The sequence below is a fragment of the Macaca thibetana genome, chromosome 2, assembly GCF_024542745.1.
Source record: "Macaca thibetana thibetana isolate TM-01 chromosome 2, ASM2454274v1, whole genome shotgun sequence".
In the NCBI taxonomy this organism is placed as follows: Eukaryota; Metazoa; Chordata; class Mammalia; order Primates; family Cercopithecidae; genus Macaca; species Macaca thibetana.
In genome coordinates this window covers 33,863,222-33,885,937 of record NC_065579.1, presented here as the reverse complement: position 1 = coordinate 33,885,937, position 22,716 = coordinate 33,863,222, and the positions used below count along the sequence as shown (strand labels likewise).

The following is a 22,716-nucleotide window of genomic DNA, read 5'->3' as shown; positions in this document are numbered from 1 at the left end:
ACATGGTGATCTTGAAGGGTCAAAGAAGAAAAGCAAAAAAGCAAATTATCAGACACTAATATTTAAGCTCATACTTGAAACTACATTTCTTTTTTGCCATATGGTAACTTCAAGAATGAAGTCATTTAGATTTTATAAAACAAAATAATACCATGCCTGTACTTCTTCATTTTCAATCTTAGGGGGAAAATCCCTTAGAATCAGGGATCCCTGATTTATAAGAGGAAGACAAGACCCTAAAGAGATTATGACAAGGTCTATTCAGCAGTGGTTTTCCAAGTCTTCCCTCATCTGAGGTGAAGCGCTGCTTTCAGGAGGCCCATCTTCTATTCATTATTAATCAGAGTGTACACAGGAATCAGACCAGCAGCATAGGAATTAGCAGAGGACTTATAAGAAATACAACATTTCTGAGCATTCTAGAAAACTATGTCCCCATTTCTATAGCTGAATAAACAAGTACTTTACACATGAACACACTCAGAATTCTTATAATTCTGTCAGCCTCCTTGCCAGGACCTGTGGGAATGTGCAGTTCTCAGGACTGTAGGGGGACAAAGCAGACTGAACCAAAGAAGAAGACCCATCTTCACAGGTTATCATTTGCAGGGCCTAGACGTGTGTGGGAAGTTGAAGAAAGGCACCCAGTTTTCAGAGGGGGGCTTGAGTCCTTCCATAGTGGTGGCATCAAGACCCTTCTCCAAACAGGGATCCAGCCCTATTGTTGACCCCATGGCCTTTCAGCCAGCAGGTTCTTCACTCACCAAGTTCCCTGAGCAGGAAAGAACCCATCTCCCAAGTCTCCGTAGCCTGCAACAAATCCCACATGGGGACTTCACTTAAATGGAGTGGCGGATGGGTGGGAAAAGGGGGATGGAATTGAGCACATATCAAACCAGCATCCCCACATTGTCTGCTAACTGGTCCATCAAACAGAGGAAGACTCCTGAGGTTAGAGGAAGCTAGGCCTCTTATTGGTCCCAACTTGGGATTTTTAGAACTCCAAAGCACATAGAACCCCTAAATAATTGAGAAAGATGCATTACTGGCAGATCTCCCCTTAAGAGGGGCCCTATCTGGCTGAGGGTGAGGTCTCATGCATGCCCCAAGGTTTGGAGCCCTCTGATAACTAAGCTACAACAGAATTAGCATCCCTGGGGCTTGGGGGATTGTACCCGCAGCCTCAGGGGGCTTGGTGCTTCCTGCTAAAGGAGAGAATCTCTCACATGCAGGGATCTCCATTAATAAAAATCAGAATTTGAGATAGTAGAAGTTCTCTATAAAAATGGCTTCATCCCAAGTTGCTTTTACCTGAAGAGCTATGAGGTTGGTATTGACATCTATTGCCCAAATTTGACATTGTAAAGACCACCTTATTTATTAATCAGAGCCTACCCAAGGCCTGTGGAGACACTGTCAACCATTAGAGAAAATGGTGTTTGCTATTTACAGATTTGGAATGCCGAGGACATGCCGAGGTCATTTCATGTGAATCTGCAACTCTATTCATTATTGAACATCTATGGCAGTTAAAATTTGAATGAAGTTATCAACACAGTGTACAACAAAATGGGTAAGAAACAAAATAAAAAGGAAAAGAATAAAAACCAAAGAGAACAATGTACTAAAGAGGTAAAGCAACAATAGCATGGGTGGAATTAAAAATTAGATACACACACATTTGTTCTGTCAGCTAATCCTTTTAACCCATCAGTTACGCATTCAGTGCCAATTCAGTTGTCTTGTGCAGAGTAGGCACTTGATTTTTGTTAAATGGATCAATTGACCCACCTCTCGCTACAACCACTTCGAATCGTTGTCACCAACTGTTGACCTACATTCTAGAATCCTTCCTAGAACTCGGCAAAGTTAATCTGGGTGTTCTTGTTTTCTCCCTCGTCCCTTTTCCTACCCAATCATCGCCATGAATCTGAAGCAAGAAAAATTTTCATGTAAACTTTAAAATAAGAGGATACTTACATGGAGTACATCAACACTCAGCTGCTGAAAGTTCCGAGATCTCAATTCTTGCATTCGTTTGCTATTTTCTTCATATTTTTCTTCCACAATCTTTCTATAAGTTTAAAGTGAATGTAGAAAAATAACTGTGAATTGCTAAAACCATGTCTATATTGTACAGATGAATGTGATCCTTATTTCAACAGATCGACTGGGGGATTAGAAAATCAGGCCATCAGTTCTCTTCCTCATCAAGGTGAATGTGGTGCAGCACCCAGCTTTTAAAGCTTTTAAAGCACACACAGGATGTTCTGGTTCCTTATTCACCCTTACAAATCCCAAAATGCAGCAGCAGGAGAAGGCAGTGCTCCTCTCTGTGTGTTCTCCAAGTGCAATGACAGAGCTATGTGTTCCCAATGCCTAGCACAGTGCCTAACACATACTAATAACACAAAAACTGCTTTCAGGATGAACAAATCCATAAAGAGTAAAACTAGAGCCACATATCAAAGGATGTATGAGGAAATATATGGGAGTTATTGTACAGGGGAATTTTTCTAGACACATTTACTTTGTTTTCTCTTATTACAGGAGAGTGAGTTTAAGAGACCTGCTACTGAACTGGGAGAAAGATTTGAGTTCTCTGATTACTTGTGGGCTAATTGATACTCAGGTTTTCCTCACTGAACACCCTTCTGGTCAAACTTTCTTGTCTCTAAAATGGGTACGTTATAATTCTTCTGACAATAGAGTAATTTTCTAGCTAAAACACAAGACCCCCTTGATTCTACAATCAACAATTAGAAACAATTCCAATACAATTTATTCACAAAATCAAGGCCAAACTTTATTTAAAACCATTACCTTCAAATAAGAAAAATATATTAGTGTAACATGTGAAAGATATGTGACTTCTTTGTATTAAAAAACAGTTTTAATGTAAATATTTTGTAATCTGCATATATTATTAAATTTACCTTTTTAATCTGTTCCTATCAGAGATTTAATTTTCCTTTTACCCTCAGCCAATGACATGAATCATGGCACCTTGGAAATATCACCATTTCTGAGGTATTACAAACAGATTTGGGGCTGTGAGCTGATGCAATGGCTCAAGCAATTTATGTGAATATATTTTCCCAGTAAAACTCACATTCAATGTCACAGTGGTTTGCAGAAGCCAACTTGTATTGGCTCCCAAGAGCAGACTGTGTAAATATCTTCCCAACTGAAAATTAAATGATATCATATTGGTAGCTTGATATTGGCCACAGTGGAAGTATTTATATCACAGAAATCAGCAGCCCCCTTCAAATCCAGAGCTGGTTATTAAATATTCACCAGCACACCACTGCTCACAATCTACTTTCATGGAAATCTTTTTCTACCCATTTATTAAAGAAAGCACATGTCAAGGGAAAATAGACTCACAGATTCTTATTTGGCTTATCATGATATTCATTCTAAGTACAAGGACACCTCTAAATCAGTTTTCAGATAAATTAACAAGGTAACAAAAGGAACAGATTTGTGTTCAGGTTCTTTCTGTCTCTCTAGTTCTTGACTGGGGCTCCTAAACTACCAAAACATTGACAGAGGAAGAAAAAATAAGAAAAATTAGGAAATTTGATAACCTACCAACAGATAAATCAGTTTTTCAGAAATTGAGGCTCTTAGGCTCTTTGAAATTTCATTTTATACATGTATTTTTTTCAGTTTTATTAAAACTTAATTGACAAAAAATTTTAGATTTATATATACTATGTGATGTTTTCATATATGTATACATTGTAGGATGATTAAATCAAGCTCTACTCTGTTAGCAATTTTCAAAAATACAAAACAATGTTATTAATCACAGTCACAATGTTGTACAATAGATCTCCAAAACATATTTCTCCTGTCTGACTGAAACTTTTTACCCTTTGACCAACATTTCCCCATTCATGCCCCCTTTCCCCTAGTAACCACCATTCTACTTCCCTCTTTTGTGAATTCAACTTTTTAAGATTCCACATATAAGTGATATTACGCAGTGTTTGTCTTTCTATGCCTGGCTTATTTCTCTTAACATAATGTCCTCCAGGTTCATCCATGTTGTTGCAAATGATGGGATTCCCTTCTTTTTTAAGGCTAAATAGTACTCCATTGTATGTATTTATACCACATTTTATTTATCCCCTTATCTGTTGATGGATACATACGTTGATTCCATATCTTGGCTACTCTGAATAATTCTGCAATGAACATTGGAGTGTAAGTATCTTTTTGATATACTGATTTCATTGGATATAAATCCAAATGTAGGACTCCCGGATCATATGGTAGTTCTATTTTTAATTTTTAGAGGAATCTTCATCCTATTTTTCCATAATGGCTGTACTGATTTACATTCTCACCACTACTGCACAAGGGATCCCTTTTCTCTACATCCTGGCTAACACCTGAAATTTCACTTTTTCATGTAAATACTCTAATTACTAGTGATATCTCCCACCAGCAACACCGCCCTGAGCATAGACTTTTCTAAAGGCTTCACTTGACAGAACAGAGCTCTGTTTCCCATCTACTTCTTTCAAAAGCTAACAATTTCCTGCCAATAAAGTCTCCTTCCTATAAATAAGTGAGGTCTCCTGGTAGAAGGTACGTAGCAAGCACCTAGGGAATCTGGGTAAAACAGTGATGTCTCCTGCTGGGGTATGTGCAGAAGCTGTCAACAGCAATGAGGTTTCATTTGGAAATTGACTCTATTTTCATCACTAATAACCTCCCAAATAGTTAATCTTTCCCTTCACACAAGACTGAAAGCCTGATATTAATAGCACCTGACATTCAATCTATGGCTCAATAGTCATCTTGAAGTGAACGAGTGAATGAATAAACACATAAATACATAATCGTATGCATTGGGGTTTCCTGTTTTGGTTTCTGCTTTTCTCTGTAAATTCCCTGAGAGCCCTGAGAAGTAGTACCGAGCATGAGTGCCTAAAGGAAATGCAACTTACTTCAGCTTCCTGGCTTTCTCATCAGCTGCCTGGAGCTTTCTCAGCCTCATCCTTTCTCTTGGAGTCATTTTCTGTACTTCTGACAGTGCCCTCAGAGTCTGCAGGTGGATCCTTTTTTGCCTATAAATAACAAAGATTCCCCTCATATAGCCCATCCCAAACATGTTCAGAAAAATTAAACAAATATTTTATAAAAGTATTACTACACTACTGAGAGCAAAAGCATCTTGAGACAGGCCAGGCAAAACCTAATAAGCTTTGGGTATGTAATGAGCCAACCAGGACTGTAGTTAATAAGCAACACTTCCCAAATTATATTCTTGTTTAAAGGAAATTATTTACTTTCCAAATTCCTGCTCGTTTCATCGCCAATGACTAGTTTTCGTAAAGTAAAACAAATTAGGATCTCGGCCATCAAAGAGTAAATAGACGGGCACAGTAATTCCACTATGTGTATAAAACACATAATTTTTAGAGTTAGGCAGAGTTTGAATCCCACCTCCACCACTCATTAGCTCTGTGGCCTTGGGCAAGTAACTGAACCTCCCTGAATCTCAGTTTTCTCATCTGCAAAGAATGGGCCATAGTAAGTATCACATGAGATAACACATGAACAGTGCCTAGCACATAAAAAGTATTCCAAATGCTAGTATTATAATAGCTAAATCTTATTTTTTAACTTTTATTTAAAGTTCAGGGGTGCATGTGCAGGTTATACAGGTAAACTCGAGTCATAGGGGTTTGTTGTTCAGATTATTTTGTCACCCACATATTAAGCCGAGTACCGATTAGTTATTTTTCCTGATCCTCTCCCTCCTCCCACTCTCCACCCTCTGAAAAATTCCAGTGTCTGTTGTTCCCCTCTGTGTGTCCACATGTCCTCATCATTTAGCTCCCACTTATAAGTGAGAACATGCATTATTTGGTTTTCTGGTCATGCATTACTTTGCTAAGGATAATGGCCTCCAGCTCTGTCTATGTTGCTGCAAAGGACATGATCTTGTTATTTTTATGACTGTGTAGTATCCCATGGCATAAACGTACCACATTTTCTTTATCTAGTGTACCATTGATGGGCATTTAGGTTGATTCCATGTCTTTGCTATTGTGAACAACGCTGCAATGAACATATGCGTGTATGTGTCTTTATGACAGAATGATTTATATTCCTCCAGGTATATATCCAGTAATGGGATTGCTGGGTCAAATGGTATTCTATTTTTAGGTCTTTAAGGAATTACCACAATGTTTTCCACAATGGTTGAACTAATTTACACTTCCACCAATGGTGTATGAGTGTTCCTTTCTCTCTTCACCCTCACCAGCATCTTTTTTTTTTTTTTTGAGACGGAGTCTCACTCTGTCACCAGGCTAGAGTGCAGTGGTGCGATTTCAGCTCACTGCAACCTCAGCCTCCTGAGTAGCTGGGACTACAGGTGCGTGCCACCACACCCAGTGAATTTTTGTATTTTTAGTAGAGACGGGGTTTCACCATGTTGGCCAGGATGGTCTCGATCTCTTGACCTCATGATCCACCATTCTGTCTGGTGTAAAGTTTCTGAGAACTTGCCCTATGAATCTGGGTGGTCCTGTATTGGGTGCACGTATATTTTGGAGAGTTAGATCTTCTTGTTGAATTGAACCCTTTACCATTATGTAATGCCCTTGTCTTTTTTGATTATTTTTGGTATAAAGTCTGTTTGGTTTGAAATTAGAATAGCAACCCCTGCTTTTTTCTATTTTCCATTTGCTTGGTAGATTTTTCTCCATCCTTTACTTTGAGCCTATGTGTGCCATTGCATGTGAGATGGGTCTCTTAAAGACAGTATATAGTTGGGCCTTGCTTCTTTATCCGACTCTGCACAGTGCCTTTTAATTGTGGCATTTGGTCTGTTTACATTCAAGGTCAGTATTGAGCTGCGTGGATTTAATCCTGTCATCACGATGTTATCTGGTTATTATGCAGACTTGTTTGTATGGTTGCTCTATAGTGTCACTTATAGTCTGTGTACTTCAGTGTATACCGGTAGTGGCTGGTAATGGTCTTTCCTTTCTATATTTAGTGCTTCCTTCGGGAGGTCTTATAAGGCAGGTCTGGTAGTAACAAATTCCCTCAGTATTTGCTTGTCTGAAAAGGATCTTATTTCTCCTTCGCTTATGAAGCTTAGTTTGGCCAGATACGAAATTCTTGGTGGAATTTCTTTTCTTTAAGAATGTTGAATGTTGGTCCTCAGTCTCTTCTGGCTTGTAAGGTTTCAGCTGAGAGATCTGCTGTTAGTTTGATGGGCTTCCCTTTGTATGTGACCTGACCTTTCTCTCCAACTGCCTTTAACATTTTTTCTTTCATTCTGATCTTGGAAAATCTGATGATTATGTGTCCTGGGGATGATCTTCCTGTGAAGTATCTTACTGAGGCTCTTTGCATTTTCTGAATTTGAGTGTTGGCCTCTTTAGCTAGGTTGGGGAAGTTCTCATGGATGAAATTTCTATGTTTCTATGTAACATATTTCTATGTTTTCTAAGTTGCTTCAATTTTCCCCACCTCTTTCAGGGACATGATTTGATCTCTTTTACACAATCCCATATTTCTTGCAGATTTTGTTCATTCCTTTTTCTCTATTCTTCCCTGTCTTATTTCAGAAAACCAGTCTTCAAGCTCTGAGATTCTTTCTTCAGCTAGGTGCATTCTGATAGTAATACTAGAGATTGCATTTTTTTTTTTTTTTTTTTTTTTTTTTTTTTTTTTTTGAGATGGAGTCTCACTCCATCATTCAGTCCGGAGTGCAATGGTGCTATCTCAGCTCACTGAAACCTCCGCCTCCCAGGTTCAAGCAATTCTCCTGCCACAGCCTCCTTGGTAACTGGGATTACAGGCACCTGGCTAATTTTTGTAGAGATGGGGTTTCGCCATGTTGGCCAGGCTGGTCTCGAACTCCTGACCTCAAATGATCCACCCACTTCAGCCTCCCAAACTGCTGGGATTACAGGCGTGAGCCACTGTGACTGGCCTGAAATTCTTATAGTGTGATTTTCAGCTCAATCGGGTCAGTTACATTCTTTTCTATACTGGCTATTTCGTCTGTCAGCTCCTGTATCATTTTATTATGTTTCTTAGCTTTCTTGGATTGTGTTTCAATGTGCTCCTGCATCTCAATGATCTTCATTCCTATTAATATTCAGAATTCTATTTCTGTCATTTCAGCCTCAGCCTGGCTTAGAACCCTTGCTACAGAGGTACTGTGGTCACCTGGAGGAAAGAAGGCAGTCTGGTTTTTTGAGTTCTCGAAGTTCTTGCACTGGCTCTTTCTCATCTTTGGGGCTGAAGTTCCTTCAATCTTTGAAGTTTTTTTCCTTTTATTCTATTTGATAACTTTGACAGTTTGATTTTGGTATAAGGTGGATTCAGTAGACTGGCTTTGTTTCTGGAAAATTTTAGGCAGTCAGTGCTCAGCTCCGAACTCCTGGGCTGTGTGCTCTAACTCTGGGAGACTTGTATTGGGCCCCAACTTTGCTCTCTGGCTCCTCAAGGTCATCAACTCATTGCACTGGGGGGCCCAATGTGCTTCTGGACAGCTGGTCACTACACTCTGATGGGTGGTGCCAGCCAAAGCATTTTGTAGGATGGTGGCAGTAGGATCCATCCTTGCTTGCATGTGCCAGCAGCGGCAGCGGTGGTGGAGTGGCAGTGTGGAGGGGTGCACACTTGTCAGCTGTGGAAAGGTGCTAGCAGGTGTCAGGGTGCCTGTCTCCCTGGGGGCGTTCACAGCAGCAGCAGAAGCAGAATGGCTCAGGGAGCTGGGTCCCTCCACTGGCAACTGTGCATGTGGTCCTATTGGTGGTGGTGCTAGCACAAGGTGCAGCACTGGTGGGCATAGGTCTGTGTGCAACCTCTGTGCATGTTGACACGCACATAGGTAGGAGTGCATGTCAGGGCAGGGAAGGGTCCGCTGTTCTCTGCACCTAGTTTCACTCTAGCAGCAGTGTTGGTACAGGGGCAGGGTGCTGGCAGGGCCAGGGCTGGCTGTCTCTGTGCCGCCAAGGCTCTGACTGCAATGGCAGGGGAGGTGAGGTGGGATACACTCCCGTCAGCAGCAGTAGCAGGGCACACGCATGTTGGCAGGGCAGGAAAGTCAAAATCTGCCCATGTATATACATGCCAGAAAAGCAACATGGGGAGGGGTGTGGCTGTGAGCCTGGGGAAGCTGCAGTTAGGGGAAGGAGTAGGTCTCCCCACTGGATCTCTCCTCCAGTCAGGCATGATTCCTCAGCAGTACAGGAGCTATGATGTAGACCCCCAGGGCACCCGCGGCTGCACTGCAAGCAGGCATGGTCAGGCTGGGCCTCAGGAGAGGACAGAAGATCAAGGGGTGCTCAGGTCAGATCAGCCTCCTCTGATGGGCAAGACTGCCTGCAGAGTTCAGGTCTGACAGTTCCCCGGGGTCTAAAGTCTCCCATGGGAGCAAGTCAAGCCAAGGGGATGGTCTCCCTGGCCATGCTCTGCTGCAGACACTCAAGCACCAAACCCTCTGGGCTCCACATCGGCTGGTGTGCTGCCCCTACTACTTCTCTAAGCAGCTCTCCCTACCAACTCAGGTGTCCCTGGTGATCAAGGGGTCTCCTCCAGCTGGAATTCCAGAGGCCTGTGGCAAGAGTAGGTTGCTCCCTGCCAGTTCAACTCACCCATTCCCCCAGCATCACTGGAGACCAGGAATGGGTCCTGGTGCACAGGTGTACAGTGGCCCCATGCAGGATTCCCAACTTCCTCCCCCTTCAGCCCAGCTTCTGTGCCTTCTCTCCAGCCACTCTCAGGAACATCTGTTAGGAGTGTGCCAGTAGTCCTGGTCCCTCAGTGGCAGCTGTTCCACCTGGCTGCACCTAGTTGGGCATCTTGTCCCCTACCTCATGCTAAATTTTATTGACTCTGTCTTCTATTCCAGGCTTAATACAGTAGATATTTTTGTTGTAGCATGGTGTCATGGTTAATTGCACAGATTAATAACACACTCTGGGTTCAAGAATACACAAACTTTTTCCCACTGCCCAGACTGTAATGGACAATGTCTACACTCCCAGGACCAACATAAGATTTAGGATAGTGAGATACCTCAGGAGCAAAATCTAAGGGGGCACCAAAAAATTCAGTAACCAAGATAATTTTAATGAAAATTATTTTTAAAAATCAAAGTTAATTTCAAAAAGCTATAAAGACTACAATAGCAAAATTTTAAGGACAGGACCCAACCCTGAACTTATACAATTCCACCTCACTTTCCTCACCCTGATCCTGGCCCTGCTGGACCCTGTCTTTAAATTTTTAATATTCTGTTACCAGGGATTTTAAGCATTAATTTGGAGTTTTACAATACTACATTAAAATTTGATCTTGATTATGAGTTTTTGGTGTCCCATTGAAATTTTGGCACAGGGTCAAGGGCCTCACTTGCATTATCCTGGTCCCAGCAGATCGCTGTGAATACCTTTAGACCTTTTTTTTTTGTGGAATGTTCACAGCCTCTTCAGTGTTTTTGATCCCAACAATCAGCACATAAACCTCTTTCGATGTATTGTTAATGTTAAGCATGTTTCTTTAACTGAAAAAGAGGCTAAATAATCACATTGGCTAACATTTTAGCAGGTAATAACCCCATGCTTATAAGCACTTTACATGAATTAACTCACTTAAATGCAGAGCAACTCTGTGAAGTAGGTACTTTTTTTATAGTCATAGAGAGGTTAAGTAACTTGTCCAAAGTAATATAGAGTATTACCTGGGAGCTAGAATTTGAATTGAGAGAGTGTTATTAATCTGTGTAATTAACCACTATACCATGCCACAGCAAAAAATATTTACTGTATTAAGCCTGGAATAGAAGACATGGTCAATACAATTTAGCATGAGGGAGGGGGCAAGATGGCCGACGAGAGGCAGCCAGGCAGACAGGGATGACTCGCACACGTCTAAAAATCTTCAGAGGGAAGGCACATTGAAAGAACTTCAACCACATTCTCAATGGCATTTGCTTCTCTTCCTGACTTGGTTAGGGCCCAATACTATAGAAGACCTTTTGCACTCCACTCTTTCCTTGACAAACACTATGAGAAAATTGTAATGACCTCTGAGGACAGTTCTAATACCTCTCTGACACCATCCAGACCACAGACTCCAGAGGACATTCAATTTTCAGGAATATACATCTCTTATTTTGTCAGACCAATGGATCTCCTTGAAACATAGTCATAGATCTCAAAAATAGCAGTGACCATCTGAAGTTAATATTTCATAATGTAAAATACCCTCCAAACAACTGGATTCTAGAACACTGTTAATTGTAAACAGTGTCAGTTTTATAACTGCAGTACAAAATGATAGCCAAAACTAGTCCAGTATTTAAAAAATATCTACTACTCTCACATCTCTAGTTAATAAAATACAATTGGAAATTTCGATGTTTCTTGAAATAGCAGATAATAAACCATAAAAACAAGGTTATTAGGAACATGCCTAAAAATTTACCCCCTGTGGTATATAGTGTATCTTAACTGGAGATCATGCAAATTTCCTCAGTTTGAAAGTGAAGATGGAAAGCAAACATGGTGGAGTTGAGAAACATTGGACTGGGTGTTGGAGGAGTGTATTTGTGCTAGAGCAGCCTATTGAGAGCTTCTGTTTTCACTCCACTATCCTGCACACCTCTTGTATACTACAGTCGTTCATGACTGTACAACTATGCAAAAACCCAAAACATACGAACCTAGTATTCTGGGTTCTTGCAAGTTACAGAACAAAAATTTTGAACGAGGTAGGAGAGGGAAGTTAGATCAGGAAATAAATTTGTTTCTTTGGGAAATACAATCTTTTAGTTCTTATATGAAGGAATGTATATTTCAAGAAAGTGAATTTCAGCTTATTTTCAATTGTCCCAGGACTTCACAATGTTCTCTTGTCAATAGATACTCTGCCAGTTCACATTAAACAAACAACATGTGAAAGCCATTTGTGGTTATTATGGAAGGCTCATTAGCATAAATGTTACTAAATATTTGGGATATTAACTTCTCTATATCCTTGCAAGGCAACTGCAGAGCTACCCTGCAGATTTGTAAGCTGTGCAGTGGTTTAAACTTTTATGATTTCAATTTGCTACCACCTGGGGTAAAGGGCTTTGGAACACCAAGTTCCTGAAGCTCCTTAATTTCTTGGCAAGACTTAAGTGAATTCTAGGATACTCCATGCAGTCAGTTTAGTGCTAATAGATTTTTAAAGACAAATGCATTCAACATTTACACTCGATGGGCTTTTTAAAAACAAAGCAATTACTTACATGGCATTAATTAAACGAGCAGCCTCCTTCTGACAATCCAAATTCTTGTCTTCCAGAGTCATTTCTGAATGTCTACACATTAGGTGCTGCAAAAAAGTTCAACAACCCTGACATACCTTAAAGGCTCCTCTTTCGGGATGAAAGGGAATAAATTACCAAGTATCTTTTCAGATTTGGGGTACTTTTGACCACGGCAGGGAGCCTGAGAACAAAGCATGCTATTTTTTTCCTGGGTTCCGTAAAATTACATGGTAGCTTTTCCAAGAAGATTTTGCAGGGTCAGGCTCCTGCCTGTCTCTCCAGCTTCATCTTGCACTGCTTGCTCTCTCACTCCCTTTTGCCAATCATGGGCAGGCCTACTTTCAGCTACAAGAAGATACAAGCTTTTTCCAACCTCCCAGACTGTAGAGGACAGTATCTACACCCCCAGGGCCAGTGCAAGGTTTAGGCAAGTGAGATACCTCAGGTGCAAAATCTAAGAGGACACCAAAAAACTCAGTAACCAAGATAAACAATTTTAATGAACATTATTGTTAAAATTAATGTCAAAAAACTATAAAGAATACAATAGCAAAACGTTAAAGACAGGATCCAACCCTGAACTTACACAATTCCACCTCACTTGCCTCACCGTAATCCTGGCCCTGCTGGATCCTGTCTTTAAACTGTTAATACCTTGTTACCTGGGATTTTAAGCATTAATCTGGATTTTTAAAATATTACTTTTAAAATATTATGAGTTTTTAGTGTCCCCTTAAATTTTACCCCAGAGTCAAAGGGCTCACTTGCCTCATCTTGGTCCCAGCAGATCCCTGTGAATACTTTTTGACCCTTTTTATTTTTTTTTGAATGCTCACAGCCTCTTCAGTGTGTTTTTGATCCCCACAACCAGCATATGAGGCTCTTTTTCAGAGGACCACCTGCAGGTTCTACTGGATCCCATTTGGCCTTCACAGAAGGAGAGATGGAAGTACCAGGAAACCTAAGCCTGCCTCCGTCTCTCCTGTCCTGCCTTCCCCATGACCGCGTGGGCTTCCCTGAGAGCATAGGCTTACATAAGAACCCTCCCATCGGTATCTACCTCCAAGGCACAACATAATCAGGACCTTTGTGCCAGCTATTCCCTGTGATTCGAACACTGTTTCTGAGGCTCTTTACATGGCTGGTTGCTTCCCATTGGCTCGCTGGTAAAGAAATGTCAAGTACTCCTTTGACCACCAAAGCCCTTCCTTTCTCCCTTATTTTTACAGTATCCTGTTTGTTTATTATACTTTCTTCCTAGTGCTAGGCATATACTTATGTTATTTACATCCTTACTTTTTCTTGGTTATTGGCTTCTCTCACTAGTCAAGCTTCAAAAGGACAGGAAACATACCTGTTCCTTTCATTTTGGCATCCCCTGGTGTCAGCACAGTGCCCAGCACTCAATTAATAAGTACACTTCATTTATCACCTTTGCTTCCTTTGGATTTGCAACATGCCCCACTGATGAAAAGCTATGCACAGTTTTTAAGATGGATGACCATTTTGTGGTTCTTCTTAAAGTTACCCATAAAATTAGAGGAAACTTGCTTCAGGGATTTGTATTGTAAAACCCTGAGAAGTTAAAAACAAAACAAAACAAAACAAAAAAAACCCCAAAAAACCCAAAAGCCCTCTAAAGAGGGGACCATTTGCTGCTTTCTTAATACCTGAGACACGGCCTCTATATCACATTTCCTAATTTACAAGAAAACAAAATAAACTTAGCTAATCATTAAAAAGTATTATTGTGATATATAATAAAGGATTGGAATTATAAATGCTCAGTGATAATCCTAGATTTTAGTATTCTCTGTTACTATATTCTTGTCCTTGCAGGGATATAGTTACAAAGTGTTTGGGTAAGATCTGTCAACAGGGCTCCAAGGACAGATGTTGAGTTTTGGCATAAAAAACCCCTCACTTCTCATTTTCAATGGCACTAGGGAATGGGAGTTCACACACACCTTATTTTGGAAAGAGATTGTCCTGACTACTATTTTTCTCAGCTTTTTAAAATTCGTATTTATTTATTTATTTTTGAGACAGAGTCTCACTCTGTCACCAGGTTGGAGTGCAGTAGCACAATCTTGGCTCACTGTAACCTCTCCCTCCTGGGTTCAAGTGATTTTCCTGCCTCAGCCTCCTGAATAGCTGGGACTACAGACACACACCACCACGCCCAGCTATTTTATTTTATGTTTTTTGTATTTTTAGTAGAGACGGGGTTTCACTATTTTGGCCAGGATGGTCTCGAACTCTTGACCTCGTGATCTGTCCGCCTCGGCCTCTCAGCTTCTTTTTGACCTTTTTCCTCCTTTCTGGTTGATTCTTACTGCATCATATCCCCTCTGCATATCTTCAAGTCATGGAATGTGTATACAAATGCTAATACCTGTTTCGAAGAATCCCTTTCATTTTAAATACCTGTAGCTGCTCATCAATGTAAGGGATCTTTAAAATTTCAATAGCAGATGGTCTTAATGAAGGATTCTTGTTCAACATGCTGTAATGTTTAAAAAGAAAATTATTTTTCAAATGAACTAAAATATAAGTACAATTTTCAACTATTTCTGGGACAACATATTTATTTCTATACCTTTCCATGATGGCATTTAGTTCTTTTGGATATCTCTCAGGGAGAGAAGGTGTGTCACCTTCAACAATTTTTAAAACAATGGATAAGAAACTGGAGCCAGCGAATGCATGATTCATGCAGCACATCTCATATAAAATGCATGCCAGTGACCTGAAGACAAAGTCAAAGAATTTAAACAAGGAACAAATATCCTATTTTAAATTTTTTCATCATACAAAACCTCAGATGTGTTGGGGCATTGGCTGTGAGGCACAAACACGCAATCAGTAGTTGACTTAAAAACTGCAGTTTCATACTGTTTTTTTCCATTTAAAGACATGTTTACCAAAAAAAAAAAAAAAAGGGAAAGAATAAAGCACAAAAGTAAGTCTGAATGACAGCTTCTTTATCAAAGAATAAGCAGCCCAAGAGTTAACAACATGCCCACACATAGTAAAGATTCTAAGTATTTGATCAATGTAAGGATTTTTTGAATTAGCCTTTAATAAATAAAATGCAGCTGAAGATTATCTTCCTAAGGCAGTTTGATAATTTTATATATGCAAAATATAATTTTAATTTAGCAGCCTAACCTTCCCTCTAATGTGCATCCAAGCATTTTTAAAAGGAAACTGGCATTATTTATTATTCTCTGAATATAATCCATTTGCAAGTGGGGTGGAAGAGCAGCTACTTGAAGCCCACATTAAAATGCATAATTCTCCTATGGTGAGTATGAAACAGAATATTAAAATTCTAGATAAGTCCAACACTGATTTGGATTAACCATGCAAATCAATAACCTCTAAACCAGCAGGAAAATATTTTAAATAACTCTACATCATTAAAAAAAAACTGAAAGAGAAATTCCTGTCTGAGCTTAGTATTAAGAAATAATAGCACTTCTCCTGAATAATGAATTATTTTTATCTTATGGACATTATGAATTATGTAACTGTCCAGGTTTTCCTTTTCATGTTAGTCACTTGAAAGATAAGAAATAAACTTGTGATTGACCTTGTGTAAGTTACATTTTATGTAACTTTTAACAATGTCCTTAATACAACAAAGGATAGACAGAAATAAATACATTAATAATATCATTGAACTATTTTGCGGGTGTTCATGAAAATGTGCATTTGTAAGAGAATTTTGGATACATACACTGAGAATATTTCTGTTCCAGTAAATAATAACACTAAAAATTTCCAACTGAGCTGATTGGTACTTTACATTTTACAAAGCACTGACAATATCTCAACAGTCCCTCATAACTTCCCAGTGAAATAAAGTAGAGCCCATGTAATATTTTTCCCATTTTATAGGTAAAAAATTGGCTCAGAAAACTTAAATGACTTGGCCAAGGTCATATAGGTAGTAAATGGTAGAACTGACTTTTGAATTAAGGCATTTATTTTTCAAAATCCTAGACTGTTTTCATTAAAGAATGCTAGAAAGAAGGGGGAGATGTTAGAACAAAGTGCATGAAATCAACTAGAATACCAATATCAATGTAAATATTAAAAATGACAAAAACTATTTGAAAATCAATAAATTTTGCATCTATCTGAAAGACTATTAAATGGCATCTGGTTAGATTTCTATACCCAGAAAAAACATTCCTTCAAATTAAGATGAAATAAAGATGTTTTTAGCCAAGCAAAAACAGAGATTTCATTATCAGCAGGAAAGCATTTCTTAAATCCTAGACATAAATTTTTCTAACAGAAGAAAAATGATCCAGACAAAAACAATGAGTACAAGAAGAAATAAAGAGCACCAAAAAAGTAATTTTGTGAATATGCATAAATGAATATTAACTCTACAAAATAAAATTAACAATATCTTGTGGTGCTTAAAAATTACGTAGAATAAAAATTCATGACAAAAATAAGGCAAATGACACAAGAGGGAAAAGATTCCAATTAAAAAACTAAATTATCAGACTGGAAAAATAAAAGGTATATTCTGCTCACAAAACAAACTTTAAATGTAGGAACACAGAGAGGCTGATAGAAAAACCATACAAACACCAAAATGGCAAGAAACACGACTAAGATTAAGATGGTGGATCAATAAAACGAGCAAACCACCAGGAATATAAAACAATTCTAAATCTGTATACACCCAATAATGTGTGTGTGTGTGTGTGCATGTGCATCGTGTGTGTGTGTGCATGTGCATCGTGTGTGTGTGTGCATGTGCATCGTGTGTGTGTGTGTATGAAGCAAGAACTGACAGAATTAAAAAAATCAATCAAGATAGAAAAAATCTACACGATGACAAAATTGACATAATTGGCAAGCTGATGTAAATGCAACCAACAATAACAGAATTCAATGTTTTTTTCAAGGGCACAGGGAACATTTACCAAAATTGACAATTTACACAGGGTCATAAAGCAAGCCTTAACAGTTTTTAAGGACTGAAATCTTCAAAGCCTGAGCACAGTAAAATTGTGCTAGACATGAATAACAGAGCGATAGAGAAAAAGAGATAATTGTAAAACCATAAAATTTCCAACTGCTTGAAAACTAAGAAATACACATCTAAATAATCCTTAGGTCAAACAAGAGATTAGAAACAGTTTTAATGGAATGCTAACGAAGATACCAAATATCAACACATTGAATGCAGTTAAGGTGCTTACAGCAAAATTCAAAGTATTAAATGCATATATTACAAAAAAAAAAGCTTAAAATCTATCATATAAGTCAACTTGAGAAGCTAAAAAAACAGCAAATCACACCAAAGAAAGTTTAAGGAAATAAATTTTAAAAGAGGAGAAATTAATGAAATAGAAATAAACAATAGAAACAAAGTCAGTGAAGACTAATACATTTAATAGATCTCTAGCAAGGCTGATCAAGAAAATCAGAAAAAAAACACAAATTAACAATAACACAAATAGAAAAAGGTGCAACACTATAGACTCCACAGATATTAGAAAGTATTAAGATGACATTATAAACATGTTTTTTCCAATAAATTTGACAATATGGATAAAGTTAACAGTCTTCTAAGAACACAACTTACTGACACAAGAAGAAAAACATAATCTGAATAGTTTTTTATCTATTAAACAGAGATAATTTCTTATTTAAGGTAATAAAACTCAAAGCAGAATTACCATTTGACCCAGCAATCCCATTAGTGGGTATATACCCAGAGGAATATAAATCATTCTACTATAAAAACACATGCATGCATATGTTCATTGCAGCATTGTTCACAATAGCAAAGATATGGAATCAACCTCAATGCCCGTCAATGGTAGACTGGATAAAGAAAATGTGATACATATAAATGATGGAATATAAAAGAATGAGATCATGTCCTTTGCAGCAACATGGATCAACCTGGAGGCAAACTAATAGAGGCACAGAAAACCAAACACTGCATTTTCTCACGTATAAGTGGGAGCTAAACATTGACTACATGTGAATGCAAAGAAGGGAACAACAAACACTGGGGCCTACTTGAGGGTAGAGGGAGAGGAGGAGGTTGAGGAACTCAAAAATAAAAGTAAAGAGGCAGTTGCTGTAACAAACTATAAACAAACAAATAAATAAAGGTTTAAACACAAAAAATATAGTTAACAATAATTTATTATGTATTTCAAAATAGAAGATTTGGAATGTTCCCAACACAAAGAAATGATAAATGTTTGAAGCAATGAATATCTCAATAACCTAGATTTGATCATTATGCATTGTAAGCTTGTATCAATATACCACATGTGCCCCATAAACATGTACGATCATTATGTATGCATAAAAATTTTTTTAATTAAAAAAAACTGCCTATTGTGTACTATGCTTAACACCTGGGTAATGACATAATCTCTACACCAAACCCATGTGACATAATTTTTATATATATATATATATATATATATATGTATATATATGTATGTATGTATAAAACAAACCTACACATGTACCCCTGAACCTAAAAGTTTAAAATAATAATAATTGAGATAGACAACAGAAGTATCCCCTGACCCTCTATCTCAAAAGTAAATATTATAAAGCAATCCTTGTAAGAACAGGAGCTACATTTGTTTGGTTTTGTTTTTGCCTACCAATGTATTTTCAGCACAACAACAGAACAGTGGCTAGCTGTATCTTTTCAATAGAGATATTTGTTGAATACAGAAAAATAAAACAAAATAATAAAAAGCTCTTGCAAAGAAAAACTCCAGGACCAGATGGCTTTACTGATAAATTCTTCCAAACATTTAAGAAATAAATAACAATAATCTTGCTCAACCTCTTCATTTTGTAAGACTAGGACAAGTTTGATACTAAAATATAACAAGGATATTATATGAAAGGAAAATTACAAGCAAACGTTTTCATGAATGTTGATTCAAATAACCCACATTTACACACACATATTAGCAAATAGAATACAGTGACATATTAAAAAGATAATACATCATGACCACATAGATTTTATTTCAGAAATACAGAGTTGACTTAATATATGAAAATAAATAAATATATATCTCATTATAGAAAAAAGTTGAAAAACCATATCACCATCTTGATTGATGCAAAAAAGCATTTTATAAAATTCAAAACTTATTGTATTTTTAAAAAGAAGAAAACTCCTAGCACACCAGATATAGGAGGGAACTTCCTTAATCTGATTTTTTGAAGCTTAAAAATATATAGTAAACATGATGCTTATTGGCGAAATATTGAAAGTTTATTATTTTCTTCTGAGATTAGGAACAAAATAAGAATGTCTACTATCATCACTTCTATTGAACACTGTAATGAAGGTGCTGCCCAAAGCAATAATGCCAGAAAAAGTAAATTTTTAAAAAAATCTATAAAGATTAGTAAAGAAAACATTAGACTGTCATTAATCATGTCAACATGATTGTGTACAGAAGAAATTCCAAAGACCTGACAAACTGTTAGACTTAACGAGGGAATTATGCAAGACTGCTGAATACAAAGCCCTTCATTTCTATAAACTTGCACAAAAACACACTTAAAGTGGCCCACAAAATACCAGCCAAAATCCTAGCAGACATTTTGGCAGGAACTGACAAGCAGATTCTAAAATTTATATGGAAATACAAAGGGACCTGAATAGCCACAGCAATTAAACAAGAACAAATTTAGAAGTTTGTATGACCAAATATCAAGATTTATTATAAAGTTATATTGCTTATATTATAAAGTTATATTACCTATGAAAGTGTGGTATTGGCAAAGAAGAAAAAACTATATACCAATGAAATAAAATAGAGGGCTCAAAAACAGATTCACACATATTTAATCACTTGATTAACGCAAAAATAAGCTGCACTCCATGGTAGAGGAAAATATGACTTTTTCAACAAATTATGCTGGGCCAATTGAATATTCATATAGAAAAAAATGTACTTGGATTTCTGTCTCATACCATGTGGCCACATACATACACAGATCAATTATAGATAGATGTTACTGTGAAAGATAGAATCAAATTGAGTCGGCTTTAAAAGAAAACAGGAGAAGATAGAATCAACTGAGTAGGCTTTTAAAAGAAAACAAGAGACTATCTTCATGATCTTGGAATAGGCAAAGATTTCTTAAACAAGACACAAAAGGCACTAGTGATAAAGTTATGAACTTACAAAATGAACTTCATTAAAATTACAAACTTCTATTCATAAAAAGACACCATTAGGAGAGTGAAAAGGAAGACACATAGTGTAAGAAAATATCTGCAACTCAAATATTCATCAGACTACCAAAATATGGATAAAATTAATTAAAACTTCTATAAATCAATAAGAAAAATGAGAGAATCCAATAGAAAAATGGGCAAAAGACTTAACAGACACTCAATGGCCAAAAGCCATGAGAAGACGCCCAACATTTTTAGTCATCAGAAAAGTGCAAATTAAAACCATTGTGTCCTACCACTACATGCTACACACTCATCAGAATGGCTAAAAAGAAAAAGACAGACAATACCAAGTCAGTACTTGTTAAACTATGAAAAAAAAAGTTTCCTTAGGAAAACAAGAGGGGCTAAATATCACTTAAAAAATATAATCATCAAGTTGAACCAAATACTTTTACTAATGTAGAATGTGTAAAATATTTACGTTATGAATTGCCACAATATACTTAGTTATTTCCCCATAGAAGAATCTATAATTCAAACTTCAAGAATGTCCTCTTATACAGAATAGTAGAGTTACAAGAGACTATAAACATTTGCTCATTTCAAACTCTGGTTTTATCAGTGAGAAAACCAAAGCTGAGAGAGAGGAAGTAATTTGCCCAGAAAGGTACCATGTCAGATCAGCTCATGTTGGTATTGGTATTAGTTCTCATCCAATACTTTTTAAAATTTCTCTTTTAAAAAGTTACATTGACCACATTCTGTTATATAGCCTAATACACACATAATAATCTGAAAACTGAAAAAAAGAAATCAAATTTGCAAGTCCAAGTAACAGAAGGCTAGCAATCACTCAGCACCTACACACTCTCTTCTGACGATTTATGCTCACCCCACATAGGCTCAGGGTCTCCTTGAGGAGAAGATTAGAAACAGAACAAGCTAGACAACCTCTCCTGGCCTGGGCATATCTGAAGGGTTGTATGGGAGCAACAATCTCTGATCCAGAACATTTTAAAGTGTCTTGGAAGCAGCTATTAGATTGTCTCCACCAATAATACAAATGGTAACAACAATAATGATAATAATAGTAATAATGAATATGATAGCTGGAGTGTTAATAGTGTTCATTATGAGCCAGGCCCTCTTCTATGTTCCTTTCATATTTTAACTCATTGACTTACCCTCACAACAATCCTAATGAGGTAGGAACTATTATTATCATTCCCATATTTTAGATGAGAAAACCATAAGATTAGGTAAATTGTTCAAGGTTCCATATTGAGTAGGTCATAAAGCTGGGATTGTAGCCCAGGCTATCTGGCTGTAGAGACACAGACTCTCTATGCTATCCTGCTTCTGGATCTTGCACCAATCAGAGCATTCTGGATCACGAAAGGCTCTCCTGAGTTGGAAAACATGGCTAGCCCTGACAGAGCCTTTTAAGCAGGGGCTGATTTCCCAAGGTAATTTCAGGTTCTATATAGAACCTTAATTCACTTTTAAAAATCACTGGGGCCTTAGACAACAAACTATGCAGGGCATCACACCATGGCAAATATAGGGCACACAGACAATGAGACCTTCTGTGGAAAAAGGAAGGCAGACAAGTTTGGTTTTGCTTGGAAGGAAAGAGGGCTTAGTGGTCTATTAACGGTGAATTGATCAACAAGTCAAATTCTGGTTTGATGGAGATGTAACTCTACTTTGATGAATTTATTAAGGTTATAAAAAGATGTGGTAGGCCAGGCACAGTGGCTCACACCTGTTATCTCAGTGACTTGGGAGGCTATGCTGGGGCAATGAGTTGAGGCCAGGAGTTTAAGACCAGCCTGGGCAACATAGCAAGACCCCATCTCTACAAAAAATAAAAATATATTAACTGGGTATGGTATAATACACACCTGTATTCCTAGCTACTCCAGAGGCTGGGGTGGGAGGATCACTTGAGCCCAGGAGTTTGAGGTTACAGTGAGCTATGATTGCACAACTGCACTCCAGCCTAGGCAACAGAGTGAGACCATCTCTAAAAATAAATAAAAATAAAAAAGATATGCAATTATCTGGCTAAAGAAACTATGGAACAATTAGATCTATAGGCTAACTTAGTAATCAGTTAATTCTGATATAAGTCTATAGTACTCTCTGTTTTGGAAATCCTCTCAGTATGCAGTGCAATTACCTGTTTCACTTTGATGAC

At 37.7% G+C, this 22,716-nt stretch overlaps 1 protein-coding gene across 14 annotated transcripts in view; it reads right to left on the bottom strand.

Moving 5' to 3' along the window:
- Positions 1–22,716, bottom strand: part of NEK11 (NIMA related kinase 11) — a 310,384-nt gene that overhangs the window by 183,699 nt on the left and 103,969 nt on the right. For 10 of the 14 annotated variants that reach the window (XR_007722953.1, XM_050777796.1, XM_050777800.1 and 7 more), the window contains 5 exons: positions 14,907–15,056; positions 14,735–14,813; positions 12,287–12,372; positions 4,965–5,084; positions 1,981–2,074 (listed from right to left, as the gene is read on the bottom strand). Coding sequence is in view for 13 of the 14 variants with exons in the window: in XM_050777796.1 (XP_050633753.1) it covers positions 1,981–2,074; positions 4,965–5,084; positions 12,287–12,372; positions 14,735–14,813; positions 14,907–15,056 (529 nt within the window). In the remaining variant the exon portion in view is untranslated. The remainder of the gene's footprint in view (positions 1–1,980; positions 2,075–4,964; positions 5,085–12,286; positions 12,373–14,734; positions 14,814–14,906; positions 15,057–22,716) is intronic. The other 4 variants (XM_050777868.1, XM_050777889.1, XM_050777879.1 and 1 more) reach the window with 2 other exon arrangements.